Genomic DNA, 15,874 nt, shown 5'->3' with positions numbered 1-15,874 from the left:
GACAAACAAGGGAGAATCATAAATAATTATAGTGGCCTAGATGTGATGGTAATGGAGGAAACTCAAAAATGTATTTTAAAATCTGTCAAATGAGCTTTCAAAACCAAGGATATACAAACTGGATTTTCAGTTATCAAGGCTTTATGGAGTTAACAAAATGCAACATCTGGCTATAATATTTAGAGAAATCAACAACCCTGACAGCACCAGCATAAAAGTCACATCAGGCATTATGTGACAGACATTTAAGGCTACAGTTACTGTCAAAATAAGTAAGAAAATGTTTCTTTGTGTAGTATATCATAACCATGGTCGAAAGACCTTCGGTTTTCCTGTTCGCTGATACTGCTTAGCACAACTGTTGTCATAAATGAAGCTATTACAGGCGTGCCATGGTGGCGTAATGGGTCTTGTTTTAGCGCGACCCACATTTGGAGGCCTTGAGTCCTCGACGCGGGTTCGATTCCCGGATCCGGCGACGTTTGCCGCATGTCTTCTCTCCTCTCCTGTCAGCCTCCTTTCATATAAGGGACACTAGAGCCCACAAAAAGACCCCCTGCAGGGGAGAAAATAAATAAATGAAGCTATTACTATCATTCACAATGTGTACCCTCATTGTTTTTCCTTCCTGATGGAAAAGACTCCTGGCTCAGAGCTGCTATGTTTAGCCACTTCTATGTACTGAAAGGAGCCATCAAGCCAGAGGTTTTAAGCTAATGTAGAAAGTAACCCTGGATCACTGCTTATATACTTTTTCCTTCCTTTCTTCTCAAACCCCCATCTGAACTGTGAATTTGGACTGAACAAGGTTCTAGATAACAGAATATGAAATGAAAAATAACATGCACACACACATTTGAAATGTTTGCTTCTCACACACAAGTGAATTTGGTGGTATCAGCTGTGCCTCCGTTCGGTCATTTATCTCTGGCTGGGGCCCAGTGAGGCTCATGTGAGAATAGAAGAAACAAGAGACTGGATATGTAGCTTATAAAAAGAATGAGATGAAAGGATGCTTGGATGTTTTTTTTCCGACTCCAGAGATCAAGCTGATGAGCTGTAGACGCCCGCGGCCCTGCACACATGATAAAAATGAAACAGAACATAATTTTCACATGTGCTGAGTGCATGAAAGTGAAGTCTGAGTCAATATAATCTGACAGTTATATAGAATTTAGAAACATTTCAGAAAGATAAACATTTGTATGTGGAAAAATGCCTACATTCATCATGTGCAGTTTGCCAAAGGGAACCAATGGAAGAAATGGTAGAAAATAAATCAACAGAATACAGTGAAAAACTTAGGCCTCTGAGACTGCAAGGAGTAGGATCTAGCAAAAAAGAACAGTAAACCATGATAAGGAAGAACACAACTATAACTTGAAAGATGAAGGGTGTGTGCGGCAGATTCCTGAAACAGATGGAAGGTGCCGAGGTGCAGGAGGACGAAGTCACAGCACTGCATAGCAAGAGACAATCCGTCGAGATAAAATTAGAGAGACAAAGACTGAGAGAGAGTGTGAGGGTGTTAAGCCCCGTGCTGCAGGCATGCGTTACAAATCCCCAGGGAACCGGCGGCAGATCACTACAGAATCAATCTGCTGCACCTCAGCAGGAATGCAGCACACACCGGTCACAAGAGTGTGTGACTTCATACTGTATCTGCTTTAATGCATATGTTATGCGTGTGCGTGTGTCTGTCAGAGAGAGGGAGGGAGAAAGAGAAAGATTCATTGGAAGTGAAATGACAGAGTACTTGAGGATGCAGTAGCAAGGGGGAAAGTTGGAGAACAAAATGATCAGATGGAAATCTGGAATATTGTGGACTGACATAAGTCTGGTTTTCAGATGCCAGAAAACTCCATTTCCATTTGTTCAAATAATTTTGCAGTAGTATAAACACCAGGGAAATGCCCGGCCATAATAGCATTCAATAAAGAGACGGTTTTATATCTCAGACAAAAAGGTTTTGGGATGCAACATCCCAGAACAAAAATAAAATACATTTTAAAGATGCTAGCTGAAGCTGGTAAGAGAACACAATGAAACAAGTCATGCACTGCAAAAATACAAAACCTTACCAAGTATTTTTGTCTAGTTTCTAGTGCAAATATTTTAGCTTGTAAAAATATTAAGAAATTACTGACTTAAAACAAGCTCCTATATGTTCCTGAAAAGTTACTTGTACATTAGTTTCGTCTTATCTCAAGTGTACGGAGATGCTGCACTCTAAACTAGACCTATATACTTGGTAAGATTGTGTTTTTGCAGTGATGTTCGACATGACTGAAAGGCTACTCAGACAGGAGGAAGACTTGAAAAGTAAGATAAAAAGCCAGATTACTGTACAGTTTGCAGACACAATCAGGGACTTACATTCTGTAGTCTGATGAAACAAAAATGTAAGTGTTTGGTTATGACACCCATTGCAAGCTTGAGCAGACGATTCCAACTTTTAAGTATAGGAATGACGACATCACGCTGTGTGGCTACTTTGTTGCAGGACAGACTGGTGAAACAAATGAGGAATATGTGTATAAACGTCTCATGCAATGATACTGTGGGCTTGTTTCTTTTATGAAGGTTCTGAGAAATTTGTCAGAGTTCATGGCATCAAAGACTGAGCTGAAAACGGCTCATCGTTGGATTTTCAAACAGGGGAATTGTTAAAATCACATGTCCACATCAAGGCAGCATTTGTCCACTAGACATTTTATCAACCTTCCTTTTTGACCATTTCAGTCTCCAGCCTTAAGAGAACCTGGGAAGTGCTGTAAAGATGAGAGCATAAGACATGATACATTTCTGTACAAATGCCTAAAGCAGGGGTCTCAAACTCCAGGCCTCGAGGGCCACAGTCCTGCAATTTTTAGATGTGCCACAGGTACAAAACACTGGAATAAAATGACTTAATGACCTCCTCCTTGTGCAGATCAGTTTTCCAGAGCCTTAATGACCTAATTATTCTGTGCAGGTGTGGTGCAGCAGAGGCACATCTAAAAGTTGCAGGGCTGTGGCCCTCGAGGACTGGAGTTTGAGACCCCTGGCCTAAAGGGACTGAACAAAGTATTAATGATCTTTGCACCAATAAAGATTTTTAAACAAATACTTCTTAATATGATAGTTTTCCTCCTCACAAAATAAATGTACCTAAATTAAAAGTTTTATTTTTCTAAATCTTCCAGTTTGGGTTTATGTTTCTGTTGGAAAAGACTAATTTGTTTAAGATGTTTATCTCATCTCTACAAGGGAATGAGGGCACTGTATTCAGAAAAATCACATTACAACAAAATTGCACCACATTCATCTAAGTTTACCTCTAAGATTTGTGATGGATCCTAATGAAAGCGATCTAAATCCCTTTTGGGAGATCAAGGATCAGCTTATCTCCCACACTCTCCTATGATTATCATTAGAGAAAAAGCGTAGTACTGACCTCTGATCAGTGTTTGGGGAGCCTGTGATCCAGCTGCCTGTATCTCAATCTTATTAGAGCGTTAAGTCATTACTGCATGTACACACGGAGGCCTCACAATGCAATTAGCCATTCACCCATCATACCAACAAAGCATGGCTAATTAGTGGATCGCAGGCGCAAAGGGAGCAGAACAAAACACATTTAAGATCCCCTCAGCTCTCTGGCTGATTACAAAGTCTCGGTATGTATTAGACATGTTTTTATACTTGACTGAGCTGCATTTTTACATACATACATATAATTCTTTTGGGGGGGGAAGAACATGACAGATTAAAAGTAACACATATGTTCAATAAAGTAAAAGCTAAAGATGTTTTACTCTCATAAGTAAAACGTGTGTGGTGTGTGTGGTGTTACATCCATCAAGATGTTCAGGTGTTTCTGACTTGGTCACTCGCTGCTCAGGCTGAGAGCGCTTCGGTCTCTTTGAGGAAAAAAAGAAATAGATTATAGTTGGTCCACTCTTACAAGATCAAAGAAAAAAAGTCTGTCAAGAACTTGGAAACATCTGAAAATCTTGCCACAAGCATGCACACATACACACGGATATGCAGGCACACTGTCATATCACCACAGAAACAACTCTTTGATTTTCCTGACATTCTTTTTTTTTTTGTCGAACGACTAACAGCTTGTACAGAAAATACCTTCTCAAGGTTAACAGGCGCGTTCAACCACACACTGCAGAGACGCATTCACAAAAACTCTTACTCATAATTGCATGTGACAAAAGAAATGGAATGAGACACAGCACCACTACCAATCATTAGAGAGAATCATATTTTATGAAGCAGTTCTCAGGAAGTAAGTGCAGCACTGACCCTCCAGCCCCACCCCAGACAGACAATGTCAAATAAACTAACACATTTGAAATAGGGCAAAGACCAAACCAGTCTGGGCTAGGAGCGACATCACCCTTCTAGCAACCCGCCGTAGCAACCTGTAAGTAGGCCTGTGGTGTTGGCAAGGTTACTAGAGCAAAACTGGGCCTTGTACGATGGGGAGAGCACACGCTGCTTTCTGTGGGGAGATATATGTGCCCCGCTCACAGCAGCTGCAACAGAGTAAGCTTTCTGCAGTGCAGCATGCACACCCGAGACCTGGTAGGCGCTACGTGTGATGCTCCTATGTTTCCTTGATATAGTTCATGGCTAGTTCAGCCTATGAGGACCCTGTTTGAGTTATGGAGCACCACACACATTGTTAACAGGTCATGGGCCGATAGAGAGAGAGGGGGGATGAGCTTAAGGCTGCATTAGGATCTCTTAGAAAGTCTGGTCCTACACTGACCTGGAGCGCACTGTTCTAGACTGGACGGTTCAAAGCTTCCCTTTTGATCAAAGAGATAATCTAATCAATCAAAGCACATTACAACAACAAAAAAAAAACATGAATTACAGAGAAAGCAAGACAGAAATGGAAAACAAATTGATTTTGACAGCCCTAAGAGAAACTGATGTATGAGAAAAGGCAAGGAAAGACATCAGAGTAGAGGTATGTAAAAACACAGACAGACAACTCAAAACAAGTGGCGTATTTATTGTGAAGGTTCTCAGCCCCTTCAGGTGGACTAAATGTTACTCAATGGACACTGGCAAAAAACTGGAGTTGATATCGAATGATTTTTAAGCTTCTGCAAAGCTCACATGGGCTAATCAAACTACACGAGACATTGATTTCAATTGCAGCTGAGTGTTAAAAGAGGTCGAGGATCCCGGCAGATGGGTCCATTATGTAGTAACATGCATGCACTGCAAAAGTGTGTGTATGCATTTTAGAAACTGTGGGAAATAAAAAGCAAGGAAAGGAGAGTGTCGCAAAGTCAAGCTGCAGTCGACCGCTGACTTGTGCTCATGCAATAAATCATGACTTTGCTGAATGTGAAACAAAGTAAAAAAAGAAGAAAAAAAAACACCATCAAAAACTACAGGCTAACTTGTAGAGACTTGTTTTAGTCCATCTGTGATTAAAAAAAATGCTTCTGGAATAACATGCAAGACAGTATTAACTAATTAAACATAATTTTATAAGGTGCCAACCATCTACCATATTCCATGCATGACCAGTCCAGTCTAGATTTGTATATTCAGCAGAAAAGCTGCTGCTACACTGCCTTGCCAAAGTATTCATAGCCCTTCAATCATATTCTATCATGATACATCTGCAAACTTCAAAATATTATACTTGGATTTTATCTGACTGACCTACAAAAAGCAGTGCATAGTTGACAAATGGTTGCAAAATGTTTACCTGAAAGTTGTGGCCTGCTTTTGTATTCAGCCCCCTTTACTCTGATAGCCCTTAATAAAAAGCAGTGTAACCAAATACCTCAGGCCTAAGATGTTTGTCAGAGAATATTTATAAACAAACATCATCACAAACACCAAAGAACGTACTAAAACTTCACACACTGCCCACACTGTGACACATGGTAGTAGCAACATCATGCTTTCCTTCAGCAATAATATTGAAGCTGGTCAGAGTTGATGGGTGTAAAAAGTGTTGGAGGCTGCAAAAGACTTGAGACTGAAGTGGAGATTCACCAGGACGACGACCCTGAACATACAGATAGAGCAGTTTGGATCAAAACATACGTGTTTGAGTGGCCCAGTCAAAGCCCAAATCTAAATCCAATTGTGGCAAGACTTGAAATTTCATGTTTGCAGACACTATTCATCCAATCTGGCTGACATGAAGCGCTTTTGCTCAGAAACAAGGGCAGAAACCAGTAGAAACATACCCCCAAAAATACTTCTCTGTGGTAGCAGTAAACTGGGTATTATTTCAGGATATCAGATTAAAAAGGACAATGAAAAAATGCACATAATTTTTACTTGCAAAAACATGTATATAAAAAAAAACAAAAACAAACAAAAAAAAACATTTATCACGCTCCTTCCACTTCACAATTATGCACTGCTGTTTGTAGGTCTATCAAGCATTATATATTCCCATTAAAACTAATTGCTGTTTGTAGTTGCAAAATGTGAGAATATTCATGGGGTAAGAATATTTTCGCACTTCAGTTTGGTATACTTCCCCTCAGCATGCCATTTTTTTCAATTTTGCTTTGTCTTCCAATTTACCAATCTCAACACTGTTCAAACATATTGGACCAGTAAGCTGGATAACATGAAGAACTTTAGGCTGTATGACCTAAAACTGAGGCCCCACTTGCTTGCTGGTGGTGCGGTACAGCCCAGACTTGCTACAGTGGTGTGGTCGTCAAATACACACGTCAGTCACATCAGTACTAGTAACATTGTTCATGAATTGTTTTATCAATCAGTGAGTTGATCGTCATCATTGCCATCATCAACAATCAGTCCAAAAGGAGCAAGAACACAGTATCTACTGGTCTCTGTTTTTTGCTAAGTGAGAGACAGACAGAGGGATGATTTGATTTAAAAAGAACATGATCCAAAACAAAAGAAAGACAAAGGTTGATGGAAGAGTTAATTGACAAAGAGATGTGACCACCATGTGGCTGAAATTAAAAGAAGTGAGTGGTCCATTGATTGTTAATAAAACAACCGAAGAGAAGAACAGCAGAAAGCAAAAGAAAAAACAAGAAAATGTAATGTTAGGTAGTACTAGAGGTGTGACGGACTGATAGCCATAGTAGATACAGATGAATAGAGAGTTTTTGACTTTTACTTGTCTTTTTTGTCACAGGCACTAATGTCTTCACAGTCATATAGGAGGAATCAAAATTCAAAAATGATTTCAGTGTCTAGAATTGCTACAAAGCTAAAACATTAAAACTATTTCATCTAACACTTCCTCCAAATATACCAAACTGAACTAATATATATATATATACCTGTATGTATATATATGTATATATTTATTTGTACATATATATTTCTTTATAGATAAATGATAGAATTCAAATGATGATTGAATACAATAAAATATCTCAGTTAAATCACAGTATAACATGGTACATTCTCAAAAACATAGTATATTTCAATATATTCTTTTTTTTCAGCATAAAATTAAATAAATAAAAAATAAGCCAGAGGGTTTTTAAGAGTCATTTGTGTTCATGCAGTCACAGACTTAAGTATTAGTGCCTCAATAGAAATCAATAATGCTCAATGACACACCAGGTTGAAGCCCTGTTAATTGGTTGAAAATAATTGTGTTCGATGACACAGGAAACAGTCAGGCTGTTGCCGTGGTTTCCGCTGCTGGGGTGCAGAGCAGAGCGAGCTTATTATCTCACCAAAAGTGGCTGTCCTGGTTTCCTAGTATACCCACAATCTGACCTAAACCAACCCTCAAACTACAAATCTTGACAATTTCATTCAGTGAAACATGCAAATAGTCTGGGACTTTTTCCAAATGATGGGAAACAGCAAACGCATTTCTCTAAAACACATTTTTTTAAAACTGCCCCACACATAGAGGTATAAAAGAAAAGCAATCCATATGCAGATAAAAGGTATAGTCTGGCCTATAGAAGGGCAAAGGAGTGGAAAAAAAGGGAAAGTGAAAAGGTCGACTAACCCTCCGATCTGTGACGACATGCACAAACACGATGCACAGCCCCTCGCAAGGCAGGTAATTTCCCTCCCCCCTGTCCCGTCCTTTGAGCCTTTATAAACAGCATCCAAAAAAAAAAAAGCTATAAAGTAAGTAGATGTTCTTTTGCTACATCATTTCAACGCTACATTCAACTACAATAGACGAATGGCTGGGCTGTGGCTGGTCTTAGTGTGAGACATGAAGTAGATATACTAAAGTTAAGAAAATAGCGCTGGCACAGCTAAAAAGTAGATGGCTTGTGGCACAGAAGGTACCATGCTACATTTCACTACCCTGTCTTTAACATGTAGCATTTCTTACTAGAATTTGTCAACTGAAGTTGAGCGCTATAAATTTTGGCCCTATTATCCTACTTCAGTCATTTTGTAGAAGCTATATTTCCTGTCATTTCAAAGAAAAAAATCTGCATCTGCAAAAATCTAATCAAAACCGCTGTAATAACTAAGCATCTCCAACAGGAGGGAATAAGGATATCAAGGATAACTAAACTAAAGTTCAAAATAAGAATAATCTGAGCATAACTAAAGAAGGGCTAGCCTAAAAAATCCACCTAAACAATTACAGGTCAATGACACAGCTTCTTCTGTGAAGCTGTTTACCTGTTCCTCTCAGTTACATTTGACATTTAATGGAAGCAGAGTCAAGAAAAAACAAGACAGATATATTTATATATGACATATTCCATTAGAAAAAAATGCTCCACTGGCTTTGTGGGGGGGTTTTTTCTTCTTTTTTACACAGAGCAGGTGCAAAGTGAGCCCTGTTGCAATGCTTAAAAGTCACTATTTTTTTCACGAAAAGCTCTCGGCATGTGGACGGGAGGTGCAGAAACAGAAAAATATCCAGGTTAGCGTGAGGTGGGGCTTTAACTAGTTACATACTAACTACCACTGAAGATATGGTTCATTTTAAACCATGGGTCAAACAGCTTATCTTACTTAAATCAGACAAAAAGCAAATAGAATGATGTGCCATTGCATCCCTGTCATATTAAAGTTGGGAATATTGCTTTAAGTCAAATAGCCATCTAATAATCTTGACAATACAAGTTATCATCAACTGCATTCAATGAAGGCTCAGCTACTGAGTATGCACCTGGAAACATTCACAGTAAGTCATTCTGCCTTATTTGCCAAAAAAAGATAGAAGACAAAGCATATGACTACCTCAGCATAAGTGTCTTGGTATTTTACTGTTTGACTCTTGGTTACAGTGAAGCTTATTGTTACACCAGCAACATTTGTTATCATTACGTGAAAAGCTATATCAGCAAAATATGTTACCTTAAGATTGTGCATTTACACTTGTGGCAACACGTCTTAAAAAATACAATGAGGAATTGTGCTTCAGATAATCCATCATCCACCGGCTCAACCAGGACACAGAATGGTGGCAACATATATTAAAATCTAAAGAGGGCTTGAAAATGTGTTGGAATAAACCCTGACTGGACACTTTCATAGAACCAATTATGTCCAAAGCTGCACCCTCTTTGCTATCTGTAATGCATCTACAAATACTTGAATGATCTTCAGCTTCCTGTACCAAGATTTCAAAGACTGTATTTAAATATTATGCAGCCATCTAGTGCCAATTACAGATATTACACTAATCGTCTCCTGAATTCACTTAAATTAGGCTGAGTTAAGAGCTGCTCAAGTATGGAGAGAAAAAAAAGGATTTTGTTGAAGTTCAAAATTTGAGTGAAGTTTTGGCACTGCTTTGGAAATCATTCCCACTTCCAACACTAGCCACATCCAGCCTCCTACTTATTAAAACACTAACACAATCAGAGAAATATATTAATAGAATAAAAAGAAGGGGATAAGGAGAGAGGTCTGAAAAAAAAATAAATATATAGACAGACATGAAAAGAAATTCTGCTACATGTCTTTTTTCTTCATGTTGTTATTCCTCTTTTGATGAGTTTGTTGTTCAAAATCTTTAATACTTGGTAATATTTTCCAGTTGAACCAGAGGTGTCATGACAAGGTCCAACGCAGTAGAGAAAAAGAAGTTCCTGTTCAGTCTGACTGGTTAAAAGGGTATCTAGTAAAACATGACATCATATAGATGGTCCTGGGGTAGAGCTAGATGGGTCTGATGGTGTCATGAGGCCAAAAGGCAAATAAGTAGCACTGTGCTCACTGTCCATTGAAATGTGAGCAGGCAGAAAGTGAACGAGAGGTGACTGCATTGCTTATCTTAAAAAAGGGAAGAAGACACCAAGAAGCAGTCCACCAGTCCAGGTCAAAAGCCATCAGCCAATGAGGACAGGAAGCCAGAAGATGACCAAACACTGGCATCTTTTGAGAGAAGGTGGGTCTCTCCTCATTCCACTCAAAGCCAGAGGGAGGGAGACGTTTTGAGCATATTGTGTGTTTTCGTGTCTGCGTGCGTGCAGGCGTGTGTGGGTGCGTGTGCATGCAGGTGTGTAGGGGTGTATGTGTGCAAACATGACATCATTACTCACAAGTTGGAGACTACTGTTATCCACAGTTGTGATTTGGGGAGGGGAGAAGGACCGAAGATGACATCACAAAGCTCAGTTCTGAGCATAAGAGAAGTTCTGGGGTCGAAGTCCCCGGTGATGCAGCCTCACCTTCACTCTCTTCATCGTAGGAACCATCCAGACGGATGTAGCTCACCCTGGTGTGGCACCTCACTGTCGCCCTCATAAGAACGCGTACAATGGAGCGGGTGGCAGTAGTGTCGCTCTCACCGAGAGTATTGTTAGCAACAGAGTCTCTGTCCATGTTTGTTCCTGTAGTGATGCTTGCTAACCGATTACCTAAGGTCACCAAGGCAGCCATTTCTCTGGTGTCGTCCCTGTCTCCAGCTGCCATGGCACCGAGGTTTTCAGCAGCACTGGTGCTTGCTCCCACGTCTCCCTCTCTCGTCTCCCCCTGTCATACCTCACTCTCCAGGCTGGAAAAGTGGGCTGACCCTCGACGTGAGCACAGGCTCTTGGCTTTGAGTGGTAGGTGGGGAGAGTAGAACCTCCGTGGCTGAGGCACAGAGCGCAGTCTCTGATATTGGAGTTTGGCACTGGCTGAAGCCTGAGCCGGACCTGCCATCCCTACCCCTGCTGGTGGCGAGACAGAGGCTGAGGAGGATGGAGGTACGATGGGCATGGGGAGCGAAGTGGGTGACAAGGATGGCTGCTGTGGTGGTGATGGTGAGGGCTGTGGTTGATGGTCTGTCGGTTGTGTGTTGAGGCTGAGGTTAGATTGGCTGCCTGATTTGGCTTGACTGGAATCTGGTTTGGGAGGCAAAGGTTTGGGACGAGAACCCCCGCTGAAGCTGTGGCAGTGGGGAAGAAGCTCTTCTTGGCTATGGGAAAGTGCTGATGCTCTTCTCTTGGAATTAGAAGTTTGTGAACGGCCATGGGGATGTGGATAAGGATGGGGCTGTGGGAAAAGGCTGCAGGAACACAGAGTTGATCGTCCTCCCTCATCCAGTCTTTCCCTGCTTCGTCCTTTTCTCTTTCCGCCACCACCCTTCCACTTTTTTTCTCCCTTCACAGGAATTTTGTCCATTGACCAGTATCGTCTAGGTGGAGGGAAGGCTGTTGGGGGTGGTGGCCACTGTGAGCCCAGCCCTCCACTCCCTCCACCAGATGCCCAACCTATTCCTGGCCCAGATCCCCAGAAATCAGCACCAATCCATCCCTCTGCTCGAGTTCCCAGTAACGAATCATCTCGACTATTGATACTTCCCCCTTTCTCTCTGGAGGGATAGGTACCAAAGAACCAGCCTCCTCCACCTATGCCTCCAATCCCAGTGCCAGTGCCTCCTGCACTTTCTTCCCAGTATCTTTCAAAACGACCAAATTCTCCTGAAGAACCCTCATCTGAGTAGCTGTCCTCCACCCTTCCTCTGTCCCTTTCAGATTCAGAGACAGCCCCTCTACCTACCCTCCTTCCCCTGTCCTCTCCCCGCTCCCTCACTCTGTCTCTCTCTTCCTCATCATCATCGTCATCTTCATCATCGTCATCATTATCATCTGAGTCCCATTCATGGAAAGACAGCCCTTCTCTTGTCTGTGCTTTCTCTTTTTCATAATGCATTAACAAAGGACGTCTTTCACCAACTCTACCACTATCTTCTCTGTCAATCCCTCCACTTTTTCGCCGCTTGGATGATGGAAGAAGTGGATGAAGGGATACTGGAGTGGTATTGGAGTTATCTCCTCTTCCATTCATCCAAAATTTAACAGAAGTAGGAAACTTATTAGAGTTAGAGTAGCGCTTATTGGGGGTTCGACGTCTATGAGAATGTGAGGATTTGGGACGCCTTTCCCTACTTCTTCCACTGTCCTCCTCATCCCTGTCATTGCCATCTTCCCCCCTACCTCTTTCTCTGTCTCCTTCCCATGAATCTCTCCCCTTCTCTCCAAATGTGCTCCCATATTGGGCAGAAAAAGAAGAGTAGTCTTGTATCCCTTCATCTCTTTCTCTCTCAGCTTCCCCTTCCCTTTCTTGTTCTACATCTCCTTCTTCTGGCTCAGATCGTTTTCCCCCAGTAGACTTTTTCCTTTTCTTTGTTTTTAATGCCTTCTTCTTCTTCTTTTTCTCCTTCCTTCGCTTTCTTTCTCTCTCCCGCTCTCTTTCTCTCTCCTCTCTCTTTTTTCTCTTTTTGTTCTTTTTCTTTTTCTTCTTTTCTTTCTCCTTTTCTTTCCTCCTCTTCTTTTCCCTTTTCAGCCTTTCAGTTTCTCCACCTGTTCCTCTCCTCTCCCTTTCACTCCAGCTTGCCCACCACTCTTGAAGCTGAGACAGTTGGCTCCCGCCTCTTTCCCTTTCTCGTTCTCTTTCTCTGTCACCCCAAGATGTGCGTGGTTTCCTGGGGGGAATTGGTGGTGGCAAGCGCCCGTGGCTAAGGGAACGTGGTCGAATGATAGAGCGCTCCCTCTCTCTTCCCCTCCCAAGGAGAAGACTTGACTCTTCTGTCAGATCTTCATCATCATCGTCGTCCTCTCCATCAATTCCTCCAGTCCTGTCCCGTGTGCTCCTGGAGGAGCTGTAAGAGTAGGTGGGAGAGGTGGAGCGGGAAGATGAGGCAGATGAAGACGTTGACGTTGATGAGGTGGTTGACGTGGAGGATGAGGACATATAGTGCAAAGATGCAGAAGGAGAAGGAGGAGTATAGGAGGGGCTCAGTGGAACTGGTATAGGAAGTGAAAGTGGAGGAGAAAGCGGACGGGTCCTCCTTCCTCCTCCTTCCCTCATTCCATCTCTTGCTCCTCCCCTTCGCCCCAGAGGCAGAATGTTCTCATAAAGTGGTCCCCCAGGCTCTTTGGGCTTCTTGGGCCTCCGCTTTCTCCAGAAGGATGAAGGGAGAGGGGGAGAGGGATGTGGCAGTGGAGGTGTAGGAGGTAGAGGGGCCTGACTCTTAGGAGGCAGCCTGGGGGTGCCCAGAGGTTTAACAGGCCCTTTCCCCTGACCTCCACCGCCACCTCCCACCACCTTCTTCCCCACCCCGTGATCCATGCTCTTCTCTGAATAGAAGGCCACACTCGCTGGAGGGGGCTGGGGGTGGCCCCTTGGCATAGTCTTGGGGGTCTGGGACCCTGCTTGCTGATCCATGCAGGATCCCAGTCCCTCAGGGTCAATGGGACCATAATATCTCTTATAGCCATCGAGTCCCCCACCCCCTCCAGCAGCTGTAGCCCAGTTTTGTGGAACTTTCTGAGCAAACGGCCCCATGTCAGTGATGCCCCCTCTTACAGCCATGGGGTTGGTGGCTGTAGCAGTTTTAGGCAACCTCCAGCGATCCACTACTGCCAACCTTCGATCTGGTCTAGGCAGAAAAGTGGAGCAAGGGAGGGGGGCACCAGCAATGGGGGGGTTAGAAGAACCCAGAGCTGACCCAGAATGTACCACAGTGGGAGGAGAGCCTGGTAGAGGTGTTTTGTAGACAGGCGGTGGTTGCTGCTGTTGTGGTTGTTGCTGCTGTTGCGCCATTGCAATTGCTGGGTTGGTCACAGTTGTAGAAACTACATGTGGCTGTGATGGAACAGTCACCATTGCTGTGTGGTGGTGTGAAGGCAAAGATTTAGATCCACCTGGTGCTGTTTCATCCTCAAAACTGCAGCAGCTGTACATGCCCTAAGAGACAGAGAAACAATGACAGATTAAAACTGAAATAAAATACTGTTTCCAATACATCTTCTAGTTTCAACTAAAGTCTGTGCTTCACATTTTTCTCAAAAAAATTTAATAGGTACTATCTCAATAGTTTTTATTTTTATCTACAGTGCCTTCTATGGTGTTACAAGATTCCCCAGAACCTTTCCACATGTTGCCATGAATCAACCAACATTATGCATTTGTTGATTTTAAGTTATAAACAACACAAATTAGTCTATAACTGTATAGTGCAGAGAGAAACATCATTTTCAAAATGTCCTGCAATAAGAATCAGAAAAGTGTGACATGAGTTTGTATTTAGCCCCCTTTACTCTGATCCTTAAATAAAGCAAGATACAGATGAGAGATAAACTTGGGGAGAAATTTAAAGCAATTTAAAACAATGTCCAAAGCTTTGAACATCTAACAGAGCCCTGTTCAATTCACTATATGAAAATGGAGAGAATATGACACAACTGTAAGTCTATCAACACATGAACTGGGCAAGGAGAGCATTAATTTAGTAAGCGGCCAAGAGACACATGGTAATTCTGGAAGAGCTGCAGATCCATCTAGAGATCCTCTGCTCAGGCAAGAGTTTCTGCAGGAGATTTTATGATACAACTATAAGATGTGCAATCTGCAAAGCTGCCCTTAATGGACAATTTTCAAGAAGTAAAGCCACTGTTAAAAGAAAGTCAAGCAACATCCTGTTTCCATTTTGGCAAAAGTCACCCAAGGACACATTTTTTGTATTTATTCTGATCAACTGTATCTGGCATCTAAATATGTTTGATGCCAGGTATGGCAACAAATCAGAGACATTTTCAGTGTCAAAACAGCAAAAATATATGAAATTTGAAAATTATTGCACTGTAGACATATCTGTGCTTTCACATCAAAATGGTGACATATGAAATGCTAGTGAGTGACATACAAAAATGGTGAAAGTTAAAAAAAAAAATCAGCAGCAGACAAATACTTACTCTGCTAATTGCCAAGAGAAAGTCCAACTTCCCAGAACTAGTGGCCATACAGTGGCGCAGTTTCCAGTAGACTAAATGTTCCCATGCAAACACCAGCAGACTGAGGCCCATAGCCACCAGAAGCATGTAGAAGACCCCAGCCATGTTGTCAATGTCCAGTTTACTGCTCATCACCTCAATTTTGTCATTATGGCAGATACCTGACAGCCAGAGGCGCTCCAGCATTTCAATCTCATCTGGGGAGCAAAATGGATAAAGGACAAACGGTTAGAATGATGGAGGAGAACGAGATGAAGAAGGAAAATACAGAGAAGCATAAAAAAAATAAAAGCATAACAGACAAGAGAAAGAAGTGGAAAAGGATCATGTTAGGAGAAAAAGGTTGTTTTGATAGAATAAATAGTGAAGTTCAGCTATAAATCCTTTCCTGTTCTGAGCCCAATAATTTTCCAGATAAAGAAAACCAAGATAAAATAATATAGATAGATAAATAAAATTACATTGGATATTTGACTTGGAAATAAAAACAGAGGTTTGACGAGTACAATTGGTTGGAAAAAACCTAGCAAATTACATGTTTGAACAGATATTTGCAATGAACAAGACAATCCAGATATTTGTCTGTCTGTATTGTGCTAAGCTCTGTGGTCTGTTCTTTTGAGCTTAAAGAACAATCGAGGTTGATCTTTTTGTCCAAAGGTAGTTATGCAGAGCTAACTTTCAATGTGTGA

The 15,874-nt window shown here is 41.9% G+C and overlaps 1 protein-coding gene across 3 annotated transcripts in view; it reads right to left on the bottom strand.

Moving 5' to 3' along the window:
• Positions 1-4,244: 4,244 nt before the first annotated feature.
• The window catches only part of LOC102219807 (glutamate receptor ionotropic, NMDA 2D-like), an 88,484-nt gene continuing 76,854 nt past the window's right edge, over positions 4,245-15,874 (bottom strand). For all 3 annotated transcript variants that reach the window (XM_023330922.1, XM_023330923.1, XM_023330924.1), the window contains exons 15-16: positions 15,144-15,379; positions 4,245-14,136 (exon numbers count right to left, since the gene is read on the bottom strand). In XM_023330922.1, coding sequence (XP_023186690.1) covers positions 10,939-14,136; positions 15,144-15,379 — 3,434 coding nt within the window. In that variant the 3' untranslated portion in view covers positions 4,245-10,938. The remainder of the gene's footprint in view (positions 14,137-15,143; positions 15,380-15,874) is intronic.

Source organism: Xiphophorus maculatus, chromosome 3, assembly GCF_002775205.1.
Source record: "Xiphophorus maculatus strain JP 163 A chromosome 3, X_maculatus-5.0-male, whole genome shotgun sequence".
NCBI lineage: Eukaryota > Metazoa > Chordata > Actinopteri > Cyprinodontiformes > Poeciliidae > Xiphophorus > Xiphophorus maculatus.
The sequence above is the reverse complement of the archived record's forward strand: the minus strand, read 5'-3'. Positions and strand labels throughout refer to the sequence as shown.